The sequence below is a fragment of the Planococcus citri genome, chromosome 1 (assembly GCF_950023065.1).
Source record: "Planococcus citri chromosome 1, ihPlaCitr1.1, whole genome shotgun sequence".
Lineage (NCBI taxonomy): Eukaryota > Metazoa > Arthropoda > Insecta > Hemiptera > Pseudococcidae > Planococcus > Planococcus citri.
In genome coordinates this window covers 7817325-7839794 of record NC_088677.1, presented here as the reverse complement: position 1 = coordinate 7839794, position 22470 = coordinate 7817325, and the positions used below count along the sequence as shown (strand labels likewise).

At 35.7% G+C, this 22470-nt stretch overlaps 2 protein-coding genes across 3 annotated transcripts; both read right to left on the bottom strand.

Annotated features, from left to right (window-relative positions):
• Positions 1–2432: 2432 nt before the first annotated feature.
• Positions 2433–9204, bottom strand: LOC135846525 (uncharacterized). Its single transcript, XM_065365667.1, has 2 exons — positions 8961–9204; positions 2433–4418 (listed from the first exon to the last, which is right to left on the bottom strand). Exon 2 carries the CDS (start codon positions 4416–4418, stop codon positions 2784–2786), a length of 1635 nt encoding a protein of 544 aa, XP_065221739.1. The 5' UTR covers positions 8961–9204; the 3' UTR covers positions 2433–2783.
• A 3525-nt stretch (positions 9205–12729) lies between these two features.
• Positions 12730–21700, bottom strand: LOC135846512 (uncharacterized). 2 transcript variants are annotated; one of them, XM_065365646.1, is made up of 2 exons: positions 21364–21700; positions 12730–14759 (listed from the first exon to the last, which is right to left on the bottom strand). In XM_065365646.1, exons 1-2 carry the CDS (start codon positions 21419–21421, stop codon positions 13039–13041), a joined length of 1779 nt encoding a protein of 592 aa, XP_065221718.1. In that variant the 5' UTR covers positions 21422–21700; the 3' UTR covers positions 12730–13038. The 2 variants fall into 2 exon arrangements, with proteins under 2 accessions (XP_065221718.1, XP_065221725.1); XM_065365653.1 differs by having other exon boundaries at positions 21445–21700.
• Positions 21701–22470: the final 770 nt, after the last annotated feature.

Here is a 22470-nt window from a genome sequence, read left to right as displayed (position 1 = left end):
AATATATGAGTACTTAGTAAAACAAATCGAGATTTGACAATTTTAACAAACAGAAGGGCTTTTATTGGACAATTTCTAAAAAAAAAAACAGACTTGAAAATTTTTTTATAAAAAATCGACAACCCTTTTGAGAAATTCTGAAGCCTCCAGCAGATTTTAGAAACTTGAAATTCCCACAAAATTTCATCAAATGGAGTTGAAAAGCCGAAATTCATTCTGCAAACTAATTTCAATACGATGCTACGAAGTCGACTGCAGGTGGATTTTAAGTCGTTTTGGAGCCTCCAGCGACTTTTTGAAAGCTTTTACGGCGTATTTTGGAAAATTGAAATTTCCCAAAAGTACATAGCTGGAAGCTTCAAAACCATTTGAAACCGCCAAGCAGTCGACTTCATATCGCATTGAAATTAGTTTGCGAAGTAAATTTCAGCTTGCCCACTCCATTTTGTAAAATGTTGCGGGAATTTCAAATTTCATAAATCTACTGGAGGCTCCAGTACTTTTCAAAAAGTCGCTGGAGGCTCCAAAATGACTTGAACCCACCTGAAGTCGTCAATCAGAGAGTGTTAAAATTGGAGTGTAGAGTAAATTTCAGCTTTCCATCTCCATTTGATGAAATTTTGTAAAAATTTAAAGTTTAAAAAATCTGCTGGAGGCTCCAGTAATGACTTGAGATCCCCCTGCAGTTGACTTCTTAGTGCATTGAAATTAGTTTGCAGAATAAATTTCAGCTTTCCAACTCCAATTTGATGAAATTTTGTGGAAATTTCGAGTTTCAAAAATCTGCTGTAGGCTCCAGAACTGCTCAAAACAGTTTGAAACAGTTTCCAAACGATTTGGTATGTCTAAAATAGGGTACTCGTATATCCCAAATTTTAGCTTTCTTGGTCAATTTGGTAGAATTTTGATTTTTCCCTCATTTTTGACCTGAATGTGATTTTCAAAAATTCGCCAAAAATCGAAAAACGCACTTCAGCACTTGAAATTTTGACAGGTGACAAATTTTTGCGTGATCTTTCGATCTACCTTTGTACGGTTTGAAAAATGTTGTCCAAGTCCTATGTTGGAACGCAAAATCCGCGATTTCGGCTGACTTGTCAATCAAAATGGCCGCCATTTTTTGTAAGTAGGAGCACTTTTTTTGAGTACAGCTTTCTTTCGTAAAATTTTACGGAAATTTCGAGCATTGAAAAATCTGCTGGAGGATCCAGTGATTTCCAAAAAGTTGCTGGAGGCTCGAAAAAGACTTGAAATCTACCTGCAGTCGACTACATAGTGAATTGAAATTAGTTTACAGAATGAATTTCGGCTTTCCAACTCCATTTGGAGACTCCAGAATTTTCTAAAAGTTGCTGGAGGCTCCAAAATGACTTGAACTCACCTGCAGTCGACTTGATAGCGTGTTGAAGTTAGAATGAAGAGTAAATTTTGGATTTGCAGTTCTGTTTGGTAGAATTTTATGGTTATTTAGAGCATTGAAAAATCTGCTGGAGGCTCCAGTAATTATCAAAAAGTCACTGGAGGCTCCAAACCGACTTGAAACCTACTTGCAGTCGACTTCACTGCATTTAATGAAATTTTTATGCAAATTTGAAGTATCAAAAGTCTGCTGGAGGCTCCAGAATTTTCAAAAAGTTGCTGGAGGCTCCAAAATTTCCTTAAATCTATCCGCGTCGACTTCATAGCGTATCGAAATTAGTTTGCAGAGTGAATTTCAGTTTTCTTACTCAATTCGATGAAATTTGTAGGAGATTTCAGGTTTCAAAAATCTGCTGGAGGCTCCAGGAATTTTCAAAAAGTCATTGGAGGCACCAAAATGGTCGACTTGATAGTAAATTTTTGATTTCCAGGTCTGTTTGGTAAAATTTTATGGACAATTTGAGAATTGAAAAATCTACTGGAGGCTCCAGTAATTTCCAAAAAGTCGCTGGAGGCTCCAAAATTTCCTTAAATCTATCCGCGTCGACTTCATAGCGTATCGAAATTAGTTTGCCGAGTGAATTTCAGTTATCTTACTCAATTCGATGAAATTTGTAGGAGATTTCAGGTTTCAAAAATCTGCTGGAGGCTCCAGAAATTCTCAAAAAGTCATTGGAGGCACCAAAATGGTCGACTTGATAGTAAATTTTTGATTTCCAGGTCTGTTTGGTAAAGTTTTATGGACAATTTGAGAATTGAAAAATCTACTGGAGGCTCCAGTAATTTCCAAAAAGTCGCTGGCGGCTTCGAAACGACTTAAAATCTACATGCAGTCGACTTCACTGCATTTGATGAAATTTCAAGTTCAAAAAATCTGCTGGAGGCTCAAGAACTGCTCAAATCAGGTTGAAACAGTTTCCAATCGATTTGGCGTGTAGAAAATAGAGTATTATCCCAAATTTCAGCTTTCTTGGTCAATTTGGTAAAATTTTGATTTTTTCCCTCATTTTTGGCCTGAATTTGTTTGGAAAAATAAGTACCAATTTTTTGTAAATTTTGATTTTAATAAAACAATTTTTTTGCAATTTTGACAAAAAACAACACTTTTTGAGATTTTGACAGTTTGACTTGAAAAACGATATTTTGTTTGGAAATTTTGTTGGTTTTTTTTTACAATAAATTACGAAGTACTATTAACTTTAATAATTGGTATAAAGTAAAAATGCATAAAATAAAGATCAAACAATATAAAAGTTTACTGTAAGTATACCTACTCACATGAAATCGACACTTCTATAATTAAAAATGCTTTACACTAAAATACACTCAAATTATCATCTTATAAGTACTCATCTTATAAGTACCTACATTACTTCATCATCGGAGTGATTTTCAGCAGCTGCAGGAATGAATCTCTCACGTATGTATCGTACGAAGGGTTCAAATAGTTCTAGTTCGAACATCGGCCCATCTTTGTCCACAATGGGATACTTGAATGAAGAAGGCGGATCCAAGACTATAGTTTTGCCGCCAAAAGTATTACCACCATCAGCTTTGAACAAAAAAACAACATACGCAAATGCAGATGACGAGTCTCGATTAGTGTACCTTATTGGAGGGATCAAATATAATTCCTTGACTTGACGAGATTCAAAACTTTGAAGGAGTTTTCGGAACTTATCATGAAATTTTTGAGGTTGACTTCGAATAAAATCGAAGACATCCCAATTTCCAATGGAAAGCATGATTCTAGGAGGAAGCTTTGGAAATGAAAAGTCCAATGCGACAGCTAAATCTAAAATGTCGAAATCTCTTCCGTATAATGCTGGATGTAAATCGAATTCGAAAGGTATCGCTGTAGAGATCAATTTTACCATACCGTATATAAGACCATCTCCCATCATGAGTACGTCCTTGGCAAATATGGCGATTTTTGCAACTCCATCCCAGGATTCAATTCCAGCCACAGTATACTGAAAGGGATAAGAATTCAGAGGGTAGAACGGTTCGAGTATCTCGGGATCCATTTTAAATCGTTTTTGGAATCGTATGTGACGCTGTCTGGTTTGCTCTATAGGTCCGTGTTTTGCAGGTTTCTTTGCACGAGAATAAGAACGAGCAATGGAAGCCGGATTTTTACGCTCACATTCTCGTAGTTTTGCATCTAATTCATTAGCCAGAATTATCAACATTTTAAACGGTTGTGTACACTTCGTTGTTTGAGAGGGTGTCTTACTACTCGTATTCTGGTTTGTCGTTGATTTTGGTTTTGGTATTTTGCTGATGGTAGTTTTGGGCATCTGGTTAACTGCAGTTATCGGCTGGTGTTTTGTTGTGGTTGTCGCAGCATTGGCGTAACTTGGTGCTTGTGGTTCAGATGACTCATCGTTCGTCACAGAATCAATTTTTCTGCTTTGTAATGTGGGAACTACGGTAAAAATCTGATCATGCTTTACCGGAGCTGCACACTTCTGATTTTGACAGATGAAGATGAACGGTTCTTCCGAATTGGGCGACGTCGTCTGAGTATTATACAGATCTCTGATGCAGCTTTGATGGTATAAATGCTTACAATTTGAGATAGAAAACACGTACGTTGTGATTTGTGGCGTCTGATTCGCTGAACGTGGAGATATCAGTGGGAGTAGACATTTTTCGCATACGATTTCCGTAGTTGGTTTTAAATTCTCATCAAGCATTGTTGATGAGCCTGCAGAATGAATTGTTCTGGTTTGTAATGTAGGAGCTATGGTGAAAATTTCATTATGCTTTACCAAAGTGGCACAATTCTGACGTTGACAGATGAAGCTATGCGGTTCTTGCGAATTGGCCGACGTCGGGGTGTTGTACAGTTCCCTGATGCAGCTTTGATGGTATAAATGTTTGCATTTTGTCAGAAAAAAACCATAGGTTGAGATTCCTCGCGCCTGACTCGCTGGATCTGAAGGTATCAATGGACGTAGGCATTTTTCGCATGTGATTTCCGTGATCGTTGACATCTACATAGCAAGATAGATAGATGAAAATTCGTAATTAGTAATTAGATCGATTCACATTTAGTCGGGGAGCTCACCTGAGGATCTATTAGACCCCACCCCCCCCCCCCTTGATCCTCCGGGACAACTTTTATTTAAAGCGGGGAGTCCTAAGGAACAGTTCTAGCCCTCGTAGTTGTAATTTGAAAAAAAGTGGCCCTACTTGGCTACTTACAAAATGGCGGCCATTTTGATTCCCAGGTTACCCGAAATCGCAGATTTTGCGTTCCAGCATAGGACATGCACAAAATATTTTAAGCCGTACAAAGGTAGATCGAAAGATCAGGCAAAAAATCACCTTTTAAAATTTCAAGTGCTAAAGTGCGTTTTTCAATTTTTGGTGAATTTTTGAAAATCAAATTTAGGCCAAAAATGAGGGAAAAAATCAAAATTTTACCAAATTGACCGAGAAAGCTGACATTTTGGATATACCCTATTTTCGACACGCCAAATCGATTGGAAACTGTTTCAAACCGTTTCGAGTAGTTCTGGAGCCTCCAGCAGATTTTTGAAACTCGAAATTCCCACAAAATTTCATCAAATGGAATTGGAAAGCCGAAATACATTCTGCAAACCAGTTTCAATACGCTACGAAGTCGACTGTGGGTGAATTCCAAGTCATTTTGTAGCCTCTGGAGACTTTTTGATAATTACTGGAGCCTCCAGTAGATTTTTGAAACTTGAAATTTCCCAAAATTTCATCAAATGGAAATGGAAAGCCGAAATTCAATCTGCAAACTAATTTCAATACGCTACGAAGTCGACTGCTGGTGGATTTTGAGTCGTTACGGAGCCTCCAGCGACTTTTTGAAAGGTTGTATGGCGTTTTTTGGAAAATTAAAATTTCCAAAAAGTAGCTGAAAATTTCAAAACCACTGGAAACCACTATGCAGTCGACTTCGTATCGTATTGAAATTGGTTTGCAAAGTAAATTTCAGCCTGCTAACTCCATTTGATAAAATTTTGTGGGAATTTCAAGTTTCAAAAATCTGGTGGAGACTCCAGTAATTTTCGAAAAGGCGCTGGAGGCTCCAAAATGAGTTGAACCCACCTGAAGTCATCTTCAGAGAGTATTGAAATTGGAGTACAGAGTAAATTTTGGCTTTCCATCTCCGTTTGATGAGATTTTGGGAAATTTCAAGTTTCAAAAATCTACTGGAGGCTCCAGTGCCTAATTTTCAAAAAGTTGCTAGAGGCTCCAAGAGACACTAGTTGCAGAGTAAATTTCGGCTTTCCAACTCAATTTGATAAAATTTTGTGGGAATTTCGAGTTTCTAAAATCTGCTGGAGGCTCCAGAACTGCTCAAAACGGTTTGAAACAGTTTCCAATCGATTTGCCATGTCGAAAATAGGGTATATCCCAGATTCCAGCTTTCTTGGTCAATTTGGTAAAATTTTGATTTTTTCGTTATTTTTGGCCCAAATTTGATTTTCAAAAATTCACCAAAAATCGAAAAAAGCACTTCCGCACTTGAAATTTTGACAGGTGATAAATTTTTGCCTGATCTTTTAATCTATCTCTCTACGGTTTAAAAAATTTTGTGCAAGTCTCATGTTGGAACGCAAAACCAGGCAAAAATTTATCACCTGACAAAATTTCAAGTCCTAAAGTGCCTTTTTCGGTTTTTGGTAAATTTTTAAAATTCACAGGCCAAAAGTGAGGAAAAAAATCAAAATTTTACTAAATTGACCGAGAAAGCTGAAATTTAGGATATACTCTACTTTCGACATGCCAAATCGATTGGAAACTGTTGCGAACCGTTTCGAGTAGTTCTGGAGCCTCCAGCAGATTTTTGGAACTTGAAATTTCCACAAAATTTTATCAAAATGGAGTTGGAAAGCAGAAATTTATTCTGCTAACGAATTTCAATGGGCTACGAAGTACTGCAGGTAAATTTCAAGTCGTTTTGGAGCCTCCAGCAACTTTTTGAAAATTACTGGAGCCTCCAGTAGATTTTTGAAACTTGAAATTTCCTCAAAATTTCATCAATTGGTGACAGAAAGTTTCTACAAACTAATTTCAATAGGTTACGAAGTCGACTGCAGGTGAATTTCAAGTCGTTTTGTAGCCTTCGGAAACTTTTTGAAAATTACTGGAGCCTCCAGCAGATTTTTAAAACTCGAAATTTCCCAAAATTTCATCAAAATGGAGATGGAAAGCCGAAATTCATTCTGCAAACAAATTTCAATACGCTACGAAGTCGACTGCATGGTGGATTTCAAGTCATTCTGTAGTCTCCGGCGACTTTTTGATAATTACTGGAGCCTCCTGCAGATTTTTGAAACTCGAGATTTCTCAAAATTTCATCAAATGGAGACGGAAAGCCGAAATTCATTCTGCAAACTAATTTCAATACGCTACGAAGTCGACTGCAGGTGGATTTAAAGTCGTTTTGGAGCCTCTGGAAACTTTTTGAAAATTACTGGAGCCTCCACGAAATTTCTAAAAATTTCATCAAAAACTAATATTAATTACCCAAATCCAAATTTCACCATTTCCAGCCATTCTGGAGCCTCCAGCGCGATTTTTCATTTTCTCCAGAATATGAAGTTGGGCAGCTAAAAATCGAGTTGTGTATTACACTCGACCTGTTTAACGTGTTTATCCACATTTGAGCCGATTTTGAGAGTGACACCTCAAAAGTGGCTTTTTGACCAGCTTTTTTCAAAATTAAAAATATCCAAAAAATCAAAAGTTTCCCGTTTCTGTGGAAATTTTTGAAATTCACGCGAATCGCTGTATTTTGTCCACAACTAACCCCCCTCCCCTCCCACCAATCCAAATTTTACAATTTCCAGCCATTTTGGAGCCTCCAGCGCGATGTTTCGATTTCTCCAGAATTTTGAATTTGCTCCAGAAGGCGTGAATATGCAGTTGGGCAGCTAAAAATCGAGTAGAACTGATTCCCGGAGCGCAAATTCTGCTATTTCCAGCCGTCTTGGAGCGTGAGTGACACATCAAAAAACCACTCTTGAGGTGTCACTCTCAAAATCGGCTCAAATGCTAATAAACTCGTTAAACAGGTCTAGTGCAATATACAACTCGATTTTTAGCTGTCTAACTTCATATTCACGCCTTCTGGAGCAAATTCAAAATTCTGGAGAAGTTGAAAATAGCGCTGGAGGTTCCAGAATTTCTGGAAATTGTGAAATTTTGATTTGGGGGGTTGGTTTTGGACAAAATACAGCGATTTGCGTGAATTTCAAAAATTTCCACACAGATGGGAAACTTTTGATTTTTTAGATTTTTTAAATTTGAAAAAAGCTGGTCAAAAAACCACTTTTGAGGTGTCACTCTCAAAATCGGATCAAATGTAGATAAACTTGTTAAACAGGTCGAGTATAGCACACAACTCGATTTTTAGCTGCCCAACTTCATTTATTGACGCCTTCTGGAGCAAATTCAAAATTCTGGAGAAATTGAAAAATCGCTCTGGAGGCTCTAGAATGGCTGGAAATTATGAAATTTGGATTTGGGTAATTAATATTAGTTTTTGGACTTATTTTGACCATTTTTACTGATCAAGTAAGTACTTTTTTTAAAAAAAACATAAATCGCAAAAAACAGTCAATTTTGAATTTTCATAAATTCGCCAAAAATCGAAAAATGAACTTGAGCAGCTGAAATTTTGGTTTTGGAGGTTTTAGACTATGCTTTTTCCAAAAATCGCGTTCCCGTTTAAATCGGAGTGTGACACCTCAAGAGGTTCCCTTGTAAGGCTCCCCTTTAAGAAAAAAGTTGTCCCGTAGGATCGACGGGTAGGGGGTGCAATAGATCCTTAAGCGGGCTCCCCAACTAATTAAGCTAATAATTTACTGTATTGAAAATCATTAAAATTTGTATGTAACTAATAATTGAAAGTCTCGCTGGAAAACAGGCGTTTCCACAACAAACACAGTTTTTTCAGAAATTGCAGAACTCGATTTTTCGCACGTTGATATACGTCACCCTATCAAATATTTCGTTCCAAAATCGTTCATAATTTCAGCAGATAATCAAAAATCTGAACACATTTCTGAGCTCGAATATCTTTATCAAAACTTCCCAAAAAACATTTCCATGATAATACTCTCTAAATTTGAAACAGTCAATTTCACTGCTTAGCAGTCACGACATTTTGCCTTTTTAAAGCAGTGGTTTTTTTTTACTGCAAAACAGTGAAAAATTACTGAATTGGTCAGTAAAAAATCATTTTGACTGACCAATTCAGTAATTTTTCACTGTTTTGCAGTAAAAAAAACTACTGCTTTAAAAAGGCAAAATGTCGTGACTGCTAAGCAGTGAAATTTGACTGCTTTAAATTTAGAGAGTACCAATTTGATTTGTTCGCCAAATTTTAACCTAACGTTATATTGCACTGTTTTCGAAAATTTCACAAATTACGACTCAATTTCGAGGCTCAAAACTCTTCAATTTTTTTAAAGGTGCTTCATATAGTCATGCAGTCAATTTGGGAATGTTTTTTCTTTAAAAAAAAATTAGGCAGAATTTTCAAATTATCTTACCTTGGATTCGTTTTACTCCAGAAATTATCGCACGAGTACCAGGATCGAAGTTTGTAGTTTGAAAAATCTTACAGAAATATAGGTGGAACTTTGATAGTCGCAGAAGACGGTGCGGGGTGCGGTGAAAAAAAAGTCCAACAAAGGTGAAACTTGATTTTGTTTCAGGAACGGTTCAGAAAAATATTCGTGTACAAATAGTACATAACTTAATCTATACGAAAACCAAAAGTGAAACCCGTCTTATATGTACTATATTTCATTGCAGATAGATAAAAAAAAACGCATCATCGAGTGAAATTAAATTTTTCTCGAGTAGTAAATGAACTCTGTACTTAACTTATGTTTAAATTTAATCCAAGTTTTACATAAAAGGAATGACCCACTACTGCGCCTTGTTGCATTATTTATCTTAAAGATAAGTGATCGTTACATCATCATTAGTAATTAGTAACAAATCTTCAGATTTAGTAGGTAAGTATTAAATCATGGGTCGAATATATATTTCGATTCTGAATTACTCATACGTCTTATCAAAAATCAAGATAATTCCAACAAAAAAATATCTAATTTAGGTAAATAAAGAAAAATATAACGAGAAGAAAAAAAATGTTAGTTCGAGAAGCAATTAAAAAGCTTAAATTTTAGGTAAAAAGCAAGATGTTTGGACAATTTTGTAAAACAGTAGGTACACTGGTTGCTAAATGCGAACCAATGAACCGGTTTCAAAATGTGATTGAACAGAATTGTGTAATTTTTCACGCTCTAAAACTTTTGTTTCAAGCTTTTTTCTCGATCTCCAATTTTTGGGTAATTTTGATAACTGGTTGCAAATTATTGAACCGGTTTCAAAATCTGATCAGCTAAAATGGTTCAATTTTTCATGCTCTAAAACTTTTATTTCAAACATTTTTCACTATCTTCAATTTTTAGGTGATTGTCGAAAACCGGTTGCTGAATGCAAACCAATGAACCGGTTGTAAAATGTGATTCTACAGAATGGTGTCATTTTTCATGCCGAACAACTTTTGTTTCAAGCTTTTTTCTCGATCTCCAATTTCTGTTCAATTTTGATAACTGGTTGGAAATTAATGAACCAGTTTCAAAATCTGATCACCTAAAATGGTTCAATTTTTCATGCTCTACAACTTTTGTTTCAAGCATTTTTCTCTATCTTCAATGTTTAGGTGATTGTCAAAAACCGGTTGCTAAATGCGAACCAATGAACCGGTTGTAAAATGTGATTTGACAGAATGGTGTAATTTTTCACGCTCTACAACTTTTGTTTCAATTTTTTTATCTATCTACAATTTTTGGATATTTTTTGTAACCGGTTGCAAATCAACAAACCGGTTTCAAAAAATGCATATTACGTTTTTGTCGCCTTAGTGTGTAGAATACATTGCGACAATAAAAACCGGTTTGAATTTTTTTGACCAAACCCGTTTTTTCAATTTGTGGACACCCTGTGCATGGGCCTGAAATTTTCAAGGTTGCTTTTGAAAGCCCTTATTTTTCCCTACTCAACGCCGCTTCATTCATCTCTCTACGGTAATTCCACATCAATTGGACCAAGAAGTGGAAGGGGGGGTTCGACGATTTTTTTGAAATTTTTCCTGTGAAAATACCTTTTGGAGGGATGACCAATGGCGCAAATCGCAGCCCGCTAGCCCATTTTTAAAGGCAGCCAGGGGGTGTCAAAGTTTTCAAAGAACCTAAAACATCATCGATTTCAGCAGTGGATTGCTCGATAACCGCGATACCTACCAAAATGGAACATTTTCCCATAGTTAGAGGTTTTGAAAGGCTTTTTGGTGATATCATAAAAATCAGTGTTGCCACTTTTTTTTGTACAAAAAATTGGCTCAAAAAGTTTCGAAACGTAGTTTTTATATCGTTCCGACTCTTAAAAATTCTGAAAAAAATATATTATAGACAACTTTTCACGCTGAACAACATATTAAAAAATTGGGATGGTAACATGTTGCAAAGTTGATTTTAAAAAATTCAAAGTTTGCGAAAAAATGCGATTTTTTGATTTAAAACATGAAAAAAAGTTTTGATAGGTGAAGTTGACCCATTTGACCCTTATTTTTACGTATCTGTTGAAAAAGTTGAAAAAACCCTTTTACTCGATGAAATGAACTCCTCACACAAAAAATCAAAATTCGAAAAGATTCAAAAAATAAACGAATTTTTATTTTTTTTGTTGTGAGAGTAATTTTTTTCAACTTTTTCATGAAATACTTACGTCAGAAAGAGGTCAAAATAAGACAACTGAATAAATTTAAACTTTTTTCGATGTTTGAAGTTGAAAATCGAATTTTTTCGAATTTTGATTTTGTGAGGAGTTCATTTCATCGAGTAAAAGGGTTTTTTTCAACTTTTTCAACAGATACGTAAAAATAAGGGTCAAATGGGTCAACTTCACCTATCAAAACTTTTTTTCATGTTTTAAATCAAAAAATCGCATTTTTTCGCAAACTTTAAATTTTTTAAAATCAACATTGCAACATGTTACCATCCCAATTTTTTAATATGTTGTTCAGCATGAAAAGTTGTCCATAATATATTTTTTTCAGAATTTTTGAGAGTCGGAACGATATGAAAACTACGTTTCGAAACTTTTTGAGCTAATTTTTTGTACAAAAAAAAGTGGCAACACTGATTTTTATGATATCACCAAAAAGCCTTTTAAAACCCCTAACTATGGGAAAATGTACCATTTTGGTAGGTATCGCGGTTATCGAGCAAATCCACTGCTGAAATCGATGATGTTTTAGGTTCACTGAAAACTTTGACACCCCCTGGCTGCCTTTAAAAATGGGCTAGAGGGCTGCGATTTGCGCCATTGGTCATCTCTTCGAAAGGTCTTTCCACAGGAAAAATTTCAAAAAAATCGCCGAACCCCTCACCACTTCTTGGTTCAATTGACGTTTCCACTTAGAAATAAAAGCCACCGAGCACTACTTCTGTACGTCATACTGTATGTAGAATACGAGTATATTGAAAATTCCGTTCCAAGACGTACATAAGTATAATCGAGAAAAAATAAAATAAAATTTATAGCTGAATAGGAAACTAAAAAATAGTTTTTCTTATACTTACTTAGTTAAGGTTATTAAGTAATGAATCTTCGTTCCTTTTTACAGGTGGAAATAAGACAGAAAATCCTAAAATGTGAGTCTTTTCTAAAAAAAAAAAAATGCATTATCAAGTGAAATTAATGAATTCTGTACTTGTTTAAATTTAATCCAAGTTTTACATACATAAATAAGGCATACGATTTTTAGACAATTTTGTAAAACAATAAGTATTATATAGGTACTTTTGAAATTTAAAAAAAAAAAAAAAAAAAAACGAACATTTGCGACAATTTATGGCAAAAAAGTAAGACTGATAATCACACGATCGAAATGGTTAATTTAATTCTGAGGTACCTAACGATTTTATAAGATTTATTTACTTAATAATTTTTTAGATTTCAAAAAAAATTCCAAATTTTTTTTTTTAAATTTAGGATTTCAAAAATGGGTCGATCGAGAAGATCTTCACTTGGTATAGTGATGGAATACATATCCAGGTACGTATTTGTAAATCGAGGTAAGTACCCAGTAAGTATGTTGATATGAAATTTGGCCCAAGTTTTTATAAATTTATTTCGAGAAGTTCAGATTCTTTCTTAATTTAAAAAAAAAATTCTGTGATGATCAAATAGAAAAAAGAAAAGAAAGGGGGAAAAATTGAAGAAATTATTTAAGGTAAGTAATGAATAATAATAAAAAAAAAATATTCTTACATAAGAAAATGATTAGTTTGTGCCCAAGATTTTCATCATTTCTTTCGAAAATTCAAGTTTCAAGTCACCCTGCATTAGTTACATTTTTTTCAAAAAAATAAAAAAAATTTCGAACTTGACATAGAAAACCAAAATAACGTATACAGGATCCAAATTTATAGCTTAAAATTAAACACATGAGATATATAACCTACAACAAAATACAAAATGCAATAATATGAAACATTTTTCAAAAAAGAGAAAAAAAATGTTAATCAGTTTTTCTTTGGTTCCTTTAATGGTTCAGATGTTTTTTTTTTGCGGAGTGAGACTATTTTTAGCGATCGTTTTTTTGGTAGTCTCGACCTTGGGTGAAGCAGGACTGTTTTCTTCCAGCGAGTTTGAATCATTCGGTTTTTTCAGAATCTCTGGAATAAATTTCTCCTTGATTTTCCTAACGACTTCGTAATATGATTCCAGCTGATAGAATGGACCACTCTTGTCCATATAACCCGAGCTCGAGTGAAGTTTTCTAAAAGCTTCCGGTATTCTGGTAATTTTTCCTCCAAGAGAGGGTTCCCAGTTATAGGCAAGTGCTTCCGATATTCGTGAAAAAGATTCTTTGTTGTTCATGGGATGCGGTATCAATGGTAATATTATCAGCTCTCTGACCTCGTGTCTTTTGAATAATAAACATAAGTTCTGCATATCTTGGAAGAATTCTGAATACGCAGTACCGCGTTTCACGTCGAAGTTACCTATCGATAACATTATTCTTTTGGGCAGTTTGTCGAAAGATCTGAGGTGACGTAGGAGGTCCGCCAGTAGAAGGTCCCTGCGATACATTTGTGTATCTAATTGGCCTTTATACGGCTGGCCGATCTCCAAATCCTTCGCGATTGATTCTACAGCTCCATCTCCCATGAGGAGGATGTTGTAGGCGAAGAACGCACTCACGTACGTGTCTTTAGCAAGTTCTAATCTTGCAGCTGTAAAATCGTGCGGATACGAATCCAGCGGATGGTATGGTATCAACTCCGAGCATTCTGTTCCAAACCTCAATCTGTAACGACGATGATAATAATCGTCCTTGTCCGCACTGGTGCCCTTTTTCTGCTCGGGAGCTGGAATTGGGGGCTTGTGGAGTGACTGAGTACGATTTGGAATCGCTGGGGCTGGAGGATCTGGAATTTTCGAGCTTTGTTTCGAAGCAGTTGCCTCAACATCCGGTCTGTCATTATGAAGTGTGGGAGGGGCTGGAAGTGAAAGAAGTTGTCGTTGTCCAAATGAATTCTGCGTCGAGTTGGAGTTTTGAGGCGTCTTCGGTGCTGGAAATGATCCAGAATTCATTAACGATGATATTGGTGGTGGTTGAGGTGCGTTCGACTCGTTCGAGTGTAACATATTATTATTCTTCGGTTTAGGTGTAGGTTCAGGTAGTGAACTCTGTTGCCCTATCGAGATGAGGTTCTTCACTTGGTCTAGCAACATGTTGTACCTGGTCATTAAGTTGGCATATGCACGTTTCGATGATTCAGCTTGTGCTCGAAGAGTTGAGTTTTCATTGGTAAGGGAAACGATAGATAATTGTAAACATACGTTAAAATCACGTAACATCAAAATACGGTAGTTGATGTCCTGATCCTGATTTCTTGAGTCATTCTGCACGTCGTCGTCGTGTGGATGAGGAACTATACGCGTTGAGAAGTCTATCGCTGGTGAAATATCCGATACCGATATCATCCGGTTGCAACCAGGATGACCGCAGGAAGTGATCTTTTCATTCCACTCGTTTATCTCTGTCGCACACGTGTACATTAGCCACAAACAGCTGTAATGATACACGTGATAACAAGTCGTCACGTGTATTTGGTCGCCTGTGTTGACTGCTGTAGTTAACGGCTGAGAACAACTATCGCAAATGTACTCGCACTGAGACATCGTGCGATGAATGGTTAGAATTTGGATACCGCGCCAAAATTGTAGGTTGTCTTCACAAGTTGCTGCTTCCAAATAGGTAGGTACTGTAACAGAATAAACACAAAAAAGTCATTAGAATTCGGTGATTGTATTTCGTAGGTAGTCCTTTTTGTTTTGAAATAGGCCGAAACAAAAATACTCCACACCTCCTGTCAAACTACGTGTAGACATTTGAGACACATGTGGGTCATTGCATGCCAAAACGACGGATTTTTTTCAATATTTTTGGCGGAGCTGTGAGGCTCCAAAGTTTTTCAAAATGGCCGAAAATGGAAAATTATTTCTGTTGGAAAGAATTTTGCATTTCTATTTTCAAATTGTAGTACATTGAGAAGGTAATCGACGAATGATGTCAAAATCAGTGTTGCCATTTTCAAAAACCTAAGAAAATTGATTTAAAAACTTATAATTTAAATATAACCATACAATGTCCGCGAGTAAAAATGATGAAAAAATTCTCAAAAGGGAACCTCTTGTGGTGCACACTCCAATTTGAACGGGACCACGATTTTTGGAAAGAGCATAGTCTAAAACCCCCAAAACCAAATTTTCAGCAGCCCTAGTTCATTTTTTTATTTTTTGCGAATTTTTGAAAATTCAAAATTGACTGTTTTTGGCGATTTATGCTTTTTTTTAAAAGTACGTACTTGATGAATAAAAATGGTCAAAATAAGTCCCAAAACTAATATTAATTACCAAAATCCAAATTTCACCATTTCCAGGCATTCTGGAGCCTCCAGCGCGATTTTTCAATTTCTCCAGAATTTTGAATTTTCTCCAGAAGGCGATGAATATGCAGTTGGGCAGCTAAAAATCGAGTTGTATATTACACTCGACCTGTTTAACGAGTTTATCCCCATCTGAGCCGAATTTGAGAGTGACACCTCAAAAGTGGTTTTTTGACCAGCTTTTTTCAAAATTAAAAAATCCAAAAAATCAAAAGTTTCTCGTTTTTGTGGAAATTTTCGAAATCCACGCGAATCACTGTATTTTGTCCGTAACTAATCCCCCCCAAATCCAAATTTCACAATTTCCAGCCATTCTGGAGCCTCCAGCACGATTTTTCAATTTCTCCAGAATTTTGAATTTGCTCCAGAAGGCGTGAATATGAAGTTGGGCAGCTAAAAATCGAGTTGTATATTACACTCGACCTGTTTTACGAGTTTATCCCCATTTGAGCCGAATTTGAGAGTGACACCTCAAAAGTGGTTTTTTGACCAGTTTTTTTTCAAAATTAAAAAAACCAAAAAAATCAAAAGATAACCGTTTGTGTGAAAATTTTTGAAATTTACGCGAATCGCTGTATTTTGTCCAAAACCAACTCCCCAAATCCAAATTTCACAATTTCCAGCCATTCTGGAGCCTCCAGCGCAATATTTCAATTTCTCCAGAATTTTGAATTTTTTCCAGAAGGCGGTGAATATGCAGTTGGACAGCTAAAAATCGAGTTGTGTATTATACTCGACCTGTTTAACAAGTTTATCTACATTTGAGCCGATTTTGGAAGTGAAACCTCAAAAGTGGTTTTTTGACCAGTTTTTTTTAAAATTAAAAAATCAAAAAAATCAAAAGATGACCGTTTGTGAGGAAATTTTTGAAATTTGCGCGAATCGTATTTCTTCAAGAACTAACCCCCGGAGCGCAAATTCTACCATTTCCAGCCGTTTTGGAGCGAGAGTGACACCTCAAAAAACCACTCTTGAGGTGTCACTTTTAAAATCGGCTCAAATGTGGATAAACGCATTAAACAGGTCGAGTATAATACACAACTCGATTTTTAGCTGCTCAATTTCATATTCACACCTTCTGGAGCAAATTCAAAATTCTGGAGAAATTGAAAATTGTGCTGGAGGCTCCAGAATGGCTGAAAATTATGAAATTTGGATTTGGGTAATTAATATTAGTTTTGGGACTTATTTTGACCATTTTTATTGATCAACTACGTACTTTTTAAAAGAAAGCATAAATCGCCAAAAACAGTCAATTTTTAATTTTCAAAAATTCGCCAAAAATCAAAAAATGAACTTGGGCAGCTGAAAATTTGGTTTTGGGGGTTTTAGACTATATTCTTTCCAAAATTCGCGGTCCCGTTCATATCGGAGTATGTCACCTCAAGAGGTCCCCTTGTCAGTTTCAGGGCTTTTGATGTACAGAATAACACATCAAAAAACGGGCAGGTATTTTTTTTTCATTTTCGAGAAAAAAAATCAAAATTTTTCCAAATTAATTTAGAAAGCTGGAATTTGGGATACATGCTATTTTCGACCTGGAAAATATATTGGAAACGATTTAAAACCATTTTGAGCAATTCTGGAGCCTCCAGCACATTTTTGAAATTTGAAAATCCCACAAAATTTGATCAAATGAAGTTGGGTAGCGAAAATTGGCGCTGCAATCCAATTTATATACGCTATTAAGTCGAGTGCTGGTGGATTCGAGTCATTTTGTGGTCACCAGAGACTTTTTGAAAATTCTTGGAGTCTCCAGTAGATTTTTGAAACTTGAGATTTCTACAAAATTTCATCAGATATAGTTGAAAAACTGAATGTCGTTCTGTAAACTAAAATTTCTAGAAAATTTCATCAAAAAATCGATTTGAAAAGCCGAAAGTTGATTCGGATAGATTTTGTGATATTTTTCGAAAAACAGAAGTTTTTAAAAAGTTGCTGAGGGCTCCAAAAAAGATTGAAACTGCCTGGGATCCACCTCAAAATAATGTCAAAAATGAGGTGTCTCTTTTTGGTAACATTTTATGGAAATTTTGAGCATTGAAAAATCTACTGGAGGCTCCGGTAACTTCCAAAAAGTCGCTGGAGGCTCCAAAACGACTTGAAATCTACCGGTCCGGTAGTCGACTTCATAGTGTATGACAATTAGTTTACAGAGTGAATTTTATCTTTCCAACTGCTTTTGATGAAATTTTGTGGAAATTTTAAGTTTCTAAAATCTATTGGAGGTTCTTGGAGTTTTTGAAAAGTCGCTGGAGGCTCCAAAATGACTTGAACCAACCTGCAGTCGACTTGATAACGCATTAAAATTGGAGTACAGAGTAAATTTTGGGTTCCCAACTCAGTTTGGTAAATTTTTATGGAAATTTCGAGCACTCAAATATCTGCTGGAGGCTCCAGTAATTTCCAAAAAGTCACTGGAGGCTCCAAAATGACTTGAAATCTACTTGCAGTCGACTTCCTAGCATGTTTAAATTAGTTTACGGAATGAATTTTAGCTTTCCAACTGCTTTTGATGAAATTTTGTGGGAATTTCAAGTTTCAAAAATCTGCTGGAGGCTCCAGAACTGCTCAAAATGGTTTGAAACCGTCGACCATATAATAGACGAATAATTCAAATCGGAGTATGAGGGACATATTTTGGATGCAGAATCCAGGAAACGTTCTGCACATGCACCGATTTACTAGTGTTGGTAAAGTAGTTGGTTGTGTTACGAGTGACGTAGGGGGGGGGGGGAGGCTTCCATTATTTTCACATTGTCTCGAAGTACTCAACTTCAGCAGCCCATTCCTCCAAAACTATGATACGTTGATCAAAACTGATTTCACAGTTTGAAGGGCATTGCATTCTGAACTTTTCAAACGTTTTGAAATTTTCAAAAGTTGAAAGTTGAACTTTCAAATTGAAAGTCCAAATTTTAGAATGACGCTGTCAGTGGGAGCTACCATTTAAAATTCTGAAAACATTTCCATAGGTGTACCTTTTGATGCTTTTTTGAAATATTCAAGTTTCCAGATGGGATCTTTTAATGGAGAGGGAGCACCCCCTCCCCCAAATTTGGGCAAAACTTTCAAAAAAAAATCTGTGGCATGTAATACATTGAACTGTATGTTTTTGGTGACGCTGAACACGAATATGACAACAGATTTTTGATTGGGCCCCATACGCAGCCCCTAGCACCTGCCCAAAGGGAGGGAAAGTACAAAAAAATGGTTTAATTGGTGTCACACATGATATAGTATGTTTTCGATATCGCTGAACACGAATATAGCCTTAGTTTTTCAAATTGACCTCACCCGTGCCCCCAGAACCTCTCCAGACGGGTAAAAGTCCAAGAAAAGTTGTTTCATTTGTGTTTGGAGCCATGGATGGGGTCCAATCAAAAATCTGACGTCATATTCGTGTTCAGCGTCACCAAAAACATACTATTTCATGTGTCGCACGAACAAAACACTTTTTTTGAACTTTTACCCCATTTGGGGAGGTGCTTGGGGGCGTGTATGGGGTTCAATCAGAAATCTGACGTCATATTCGTGTTCACCGTCACCAAAAACATACAATTCGATGTATCACATGCCACAGATTTTTTTTGAACGTTTTTCCCAAATTTGGGGGAGCCCCAAGCACCTCCCCAAAAATGTGGAAAAAGTTCAAAATACGGTTTTTTTCGTGCGACACATGAAATGGTATGTTTTTGAGGACGTAGAACACGAATATGACGTCAGATTTTTGATTGGACCCCATCCATGGCCCTCATAACCAATTTTTTGGGACTTTTACCCGTTGGGGAGGTCCTGGGAGCCATGGGTGAGGTCAATTTGAAAAACTAAAGCTTTATTCGTGTTCAGCGATGTCGAAAACATACTATTCCATATGTGACACGAACAAAACCATTTTTTTAGGTCACCCCCTCCCCCTTGGGGAGGTGCTCGGGGCCATGGATGGGTCCAATCATAAACCTGACATCATATTCGTGTTCAGCGTCACCAAAAACATACAATTCGATACATCACATGCCCCAGATTTTTTTTCGAAAGTTTTGCCCAAATTTGGGGTGGGGGTGCTCCCTTGCCATTAAAAGATCCCATCTCGAAACTTGAATATTTCGAAAAAGCATCAAAAGGTACATCTATAGAAATTTTTTCAGAATTTTAAATGGTAGATCCCACTTACAGTGCCATTTTGAAATTTGAACTTTCGATTTGAAAGTTCAACTTTCAATTTTTGAAAATTTCAAAATGCTTTAAAAGTTCAACATGCAATGCCCTTTCGAGCTGTGAAATCAGTTCTGGTCAAAGTATCATAGCTTTGGAGGAATGCGCTGCTGAAGTTGAGTACCTCGAGACAATGTGAAAATAATGGAAGCCCTCCACCCGCCCCTTGAGGGGGACTGGGACCAAACTGATTGCGGGTTTCTTACTCACTGTGTTATCCTATATGAAAAGGACTAAAACTGAGATTTTTTCAGAATTTTTACTCGCCAAGATCATGGTTATATTTAAATTATAAGTTTTTAAATATATTTTTTTAGGTTTTTGAAAGTGGCAACACTGATTTTGACATCATTCGTTACCCTCTCAAAGTATTACAATTTGAAAAAAAGTTCAAAATTCTGTACCAGTTTGAGTCATTCGTAATCGTTTGATGACCTCTTCTAAACATGATCTGAATTTGAAAAAAATCGAAGACATCCTCGTGCAAAAATCCGCCGATTTGGCATGCAATGACCCTAATGCTATAAATAGGTGGCGAGACCGTGAGATACTACATACATGCATACTACTTGTCAATGTGTAGTCTACCTATATTTAAGGAATTTTGTAGTAGTACACAGTACAAAGAGAAAAAAAGAAAAAAAAATACCTGGTTAAATCACTAGACGTTAAAGTACACTAGTTTTTTTTTTCGGTGCAAAAACTCGGAAGTCATCGGGTACAGTCGGAAATACTTCGTTCGACTTGTTCTATTTTTCTAGTGTGATAACTGATAAGTCAAACTCTGTTCTGCTTTATAAAGATGAAAAAAAAATATATAACATTCCATTACGTACTACATTTCCATAATATTAATCGTTAGATGGTTCAATTATCATCACTTCAAGGTAGTTTTTTAATAAAGTTAAGCCCGACAGTGGTGATACATATCGTTCACCAACTGTACATACTCCACAAAACATATCATATCACATAAGTACGCAAATTTGGATTATATGAGTTGAAAAACAATTGTTGAAAGCTCGGAAATACGTAATAATCTACTTAATTCAACTTGTTTACTGTTTTTTCATATTTTCTTTCTCAGTTCGCGGTGATTATGTCAATAATCTTCGCCTCTACAGTGACAGTGGTTTTTCAATCAACATCAACTATCGAGTAAGTTCATATGAACATCATTAGTATGCTTTAGTTGTGGAAAAATACTTGACATCAAAAATTTGAATTTGAAAAACCAGTGTCAGGGAAGATCATCATTGATAAAAATAATAAAATCATCGCACCTTACGATGAAATGATAAATACAAGTTGAACGAAGTACCTCCGACAATACCCGACGGCTTCCGAGTTTTTGCACCGGAAAAAAAAACTAGTGCACTTTAACGTCTAGTGGTTAAATCTTCCTCTTAAAATTAATCAGTTATGGGAGAAAGGAAGAAAATAGGATTAAAATTTAAAAATTCGGATCGGTACACTTTCAATTTTTAGGTGTACAGATTGACGAGTGTTTTAATATTCCTTCTTTTCTAACGTCAGTCATGAAGTTTTAGTCTATGTTTTTACAAGTATAACGAATTTTTGGCTTAAAGTTGAAGATTATTTCTATCGAGGAGAAAATGAAGAAATATCAAAAAACTGTATCGTCATACGCTTCACACTAGTACCTACAAGTATATAAAAGTAAAAAAAAAATATTTAAACTAACCGTAAATGCAACAATAACGAGCATAATATAGGAATGGATTGTAAAAATACACAACCATAAAAAAATATTTTTAAAATTTACCTAATAATTCATAACGAGTCTTTTTGGTTTCTTATTTTTGAAAATCACGATCGACAACCATAGGTAACATGCGACTACATGTTGTAATTCGCCTTGAATAACGGCACAAGAACAGACGAAATAGAAATAGGACGCTTTATACACGATCCTTCTTAGCAGACAGTACGTATACGAATGACGTAATATGAGAAAAGATGGAATCAAATCAACACCATGCGTGACTATACATATAGATAGACCGACCGGGACCGTTATCGCGACAAATCCTTATCTTCATTTTGTTCTGCTAGAAAGAAGGCATAAAACCAGTTTTTTTGTTTGGTTTCGGTGACGTCAGTTGTAGTTACAATTACAATCTATTGTATTGAAATAAGGTTCCATTCCATCTGCCATCTGGTCTATTGTTTTTCTCGTTTTCAGGCCTTCATCACTGAGAACGAGCTGAAAGTAATAAGGAAGAGAAAAATAAAACCTATTTGTATTTTGTTGCCATTTTTATTTCAAAGTTTTCTTCTCTTTTCAGTATTATGAGAGGAAAATGAATTGTGAAAGAAAATTCAATTTTATTCCTAATCCTAACTCTATGAAATTCGTCATTTTCAAGCTAATGTGCTTGAAAAGTGAGGTATAGTTGGACTGAAATCTAAGTTTCTCATTAGATAATTTTTCCTGTATGATGAATCGACTTTTTCGAATCTAGTTTGAATTTTTTCTTCTGAAGTAGGAACGAGAAACATAATATCTACATAAGTACATACGTATCACCCTACAATTATGTAAAGTGAACAGGCATCAAATTAAAATTGCAACTTGTCTCGAATTAAGAAAAATAAATAAATTCAAAACTCCATCAAAGCTTATAAAGAAACTAAAGGAAACCTTTAGGTATGTACAACTCGTCAACTTCGAAATATTCTTTAGATATTTTACTAAAAAAGAAAATTTGACAATTTTAGTAAAAAAGCAGCAATTTTTGGGAATCGCAATTTTTTGTTGAAAAGTGAGGCTTTTTACTCTTTTTTTTTT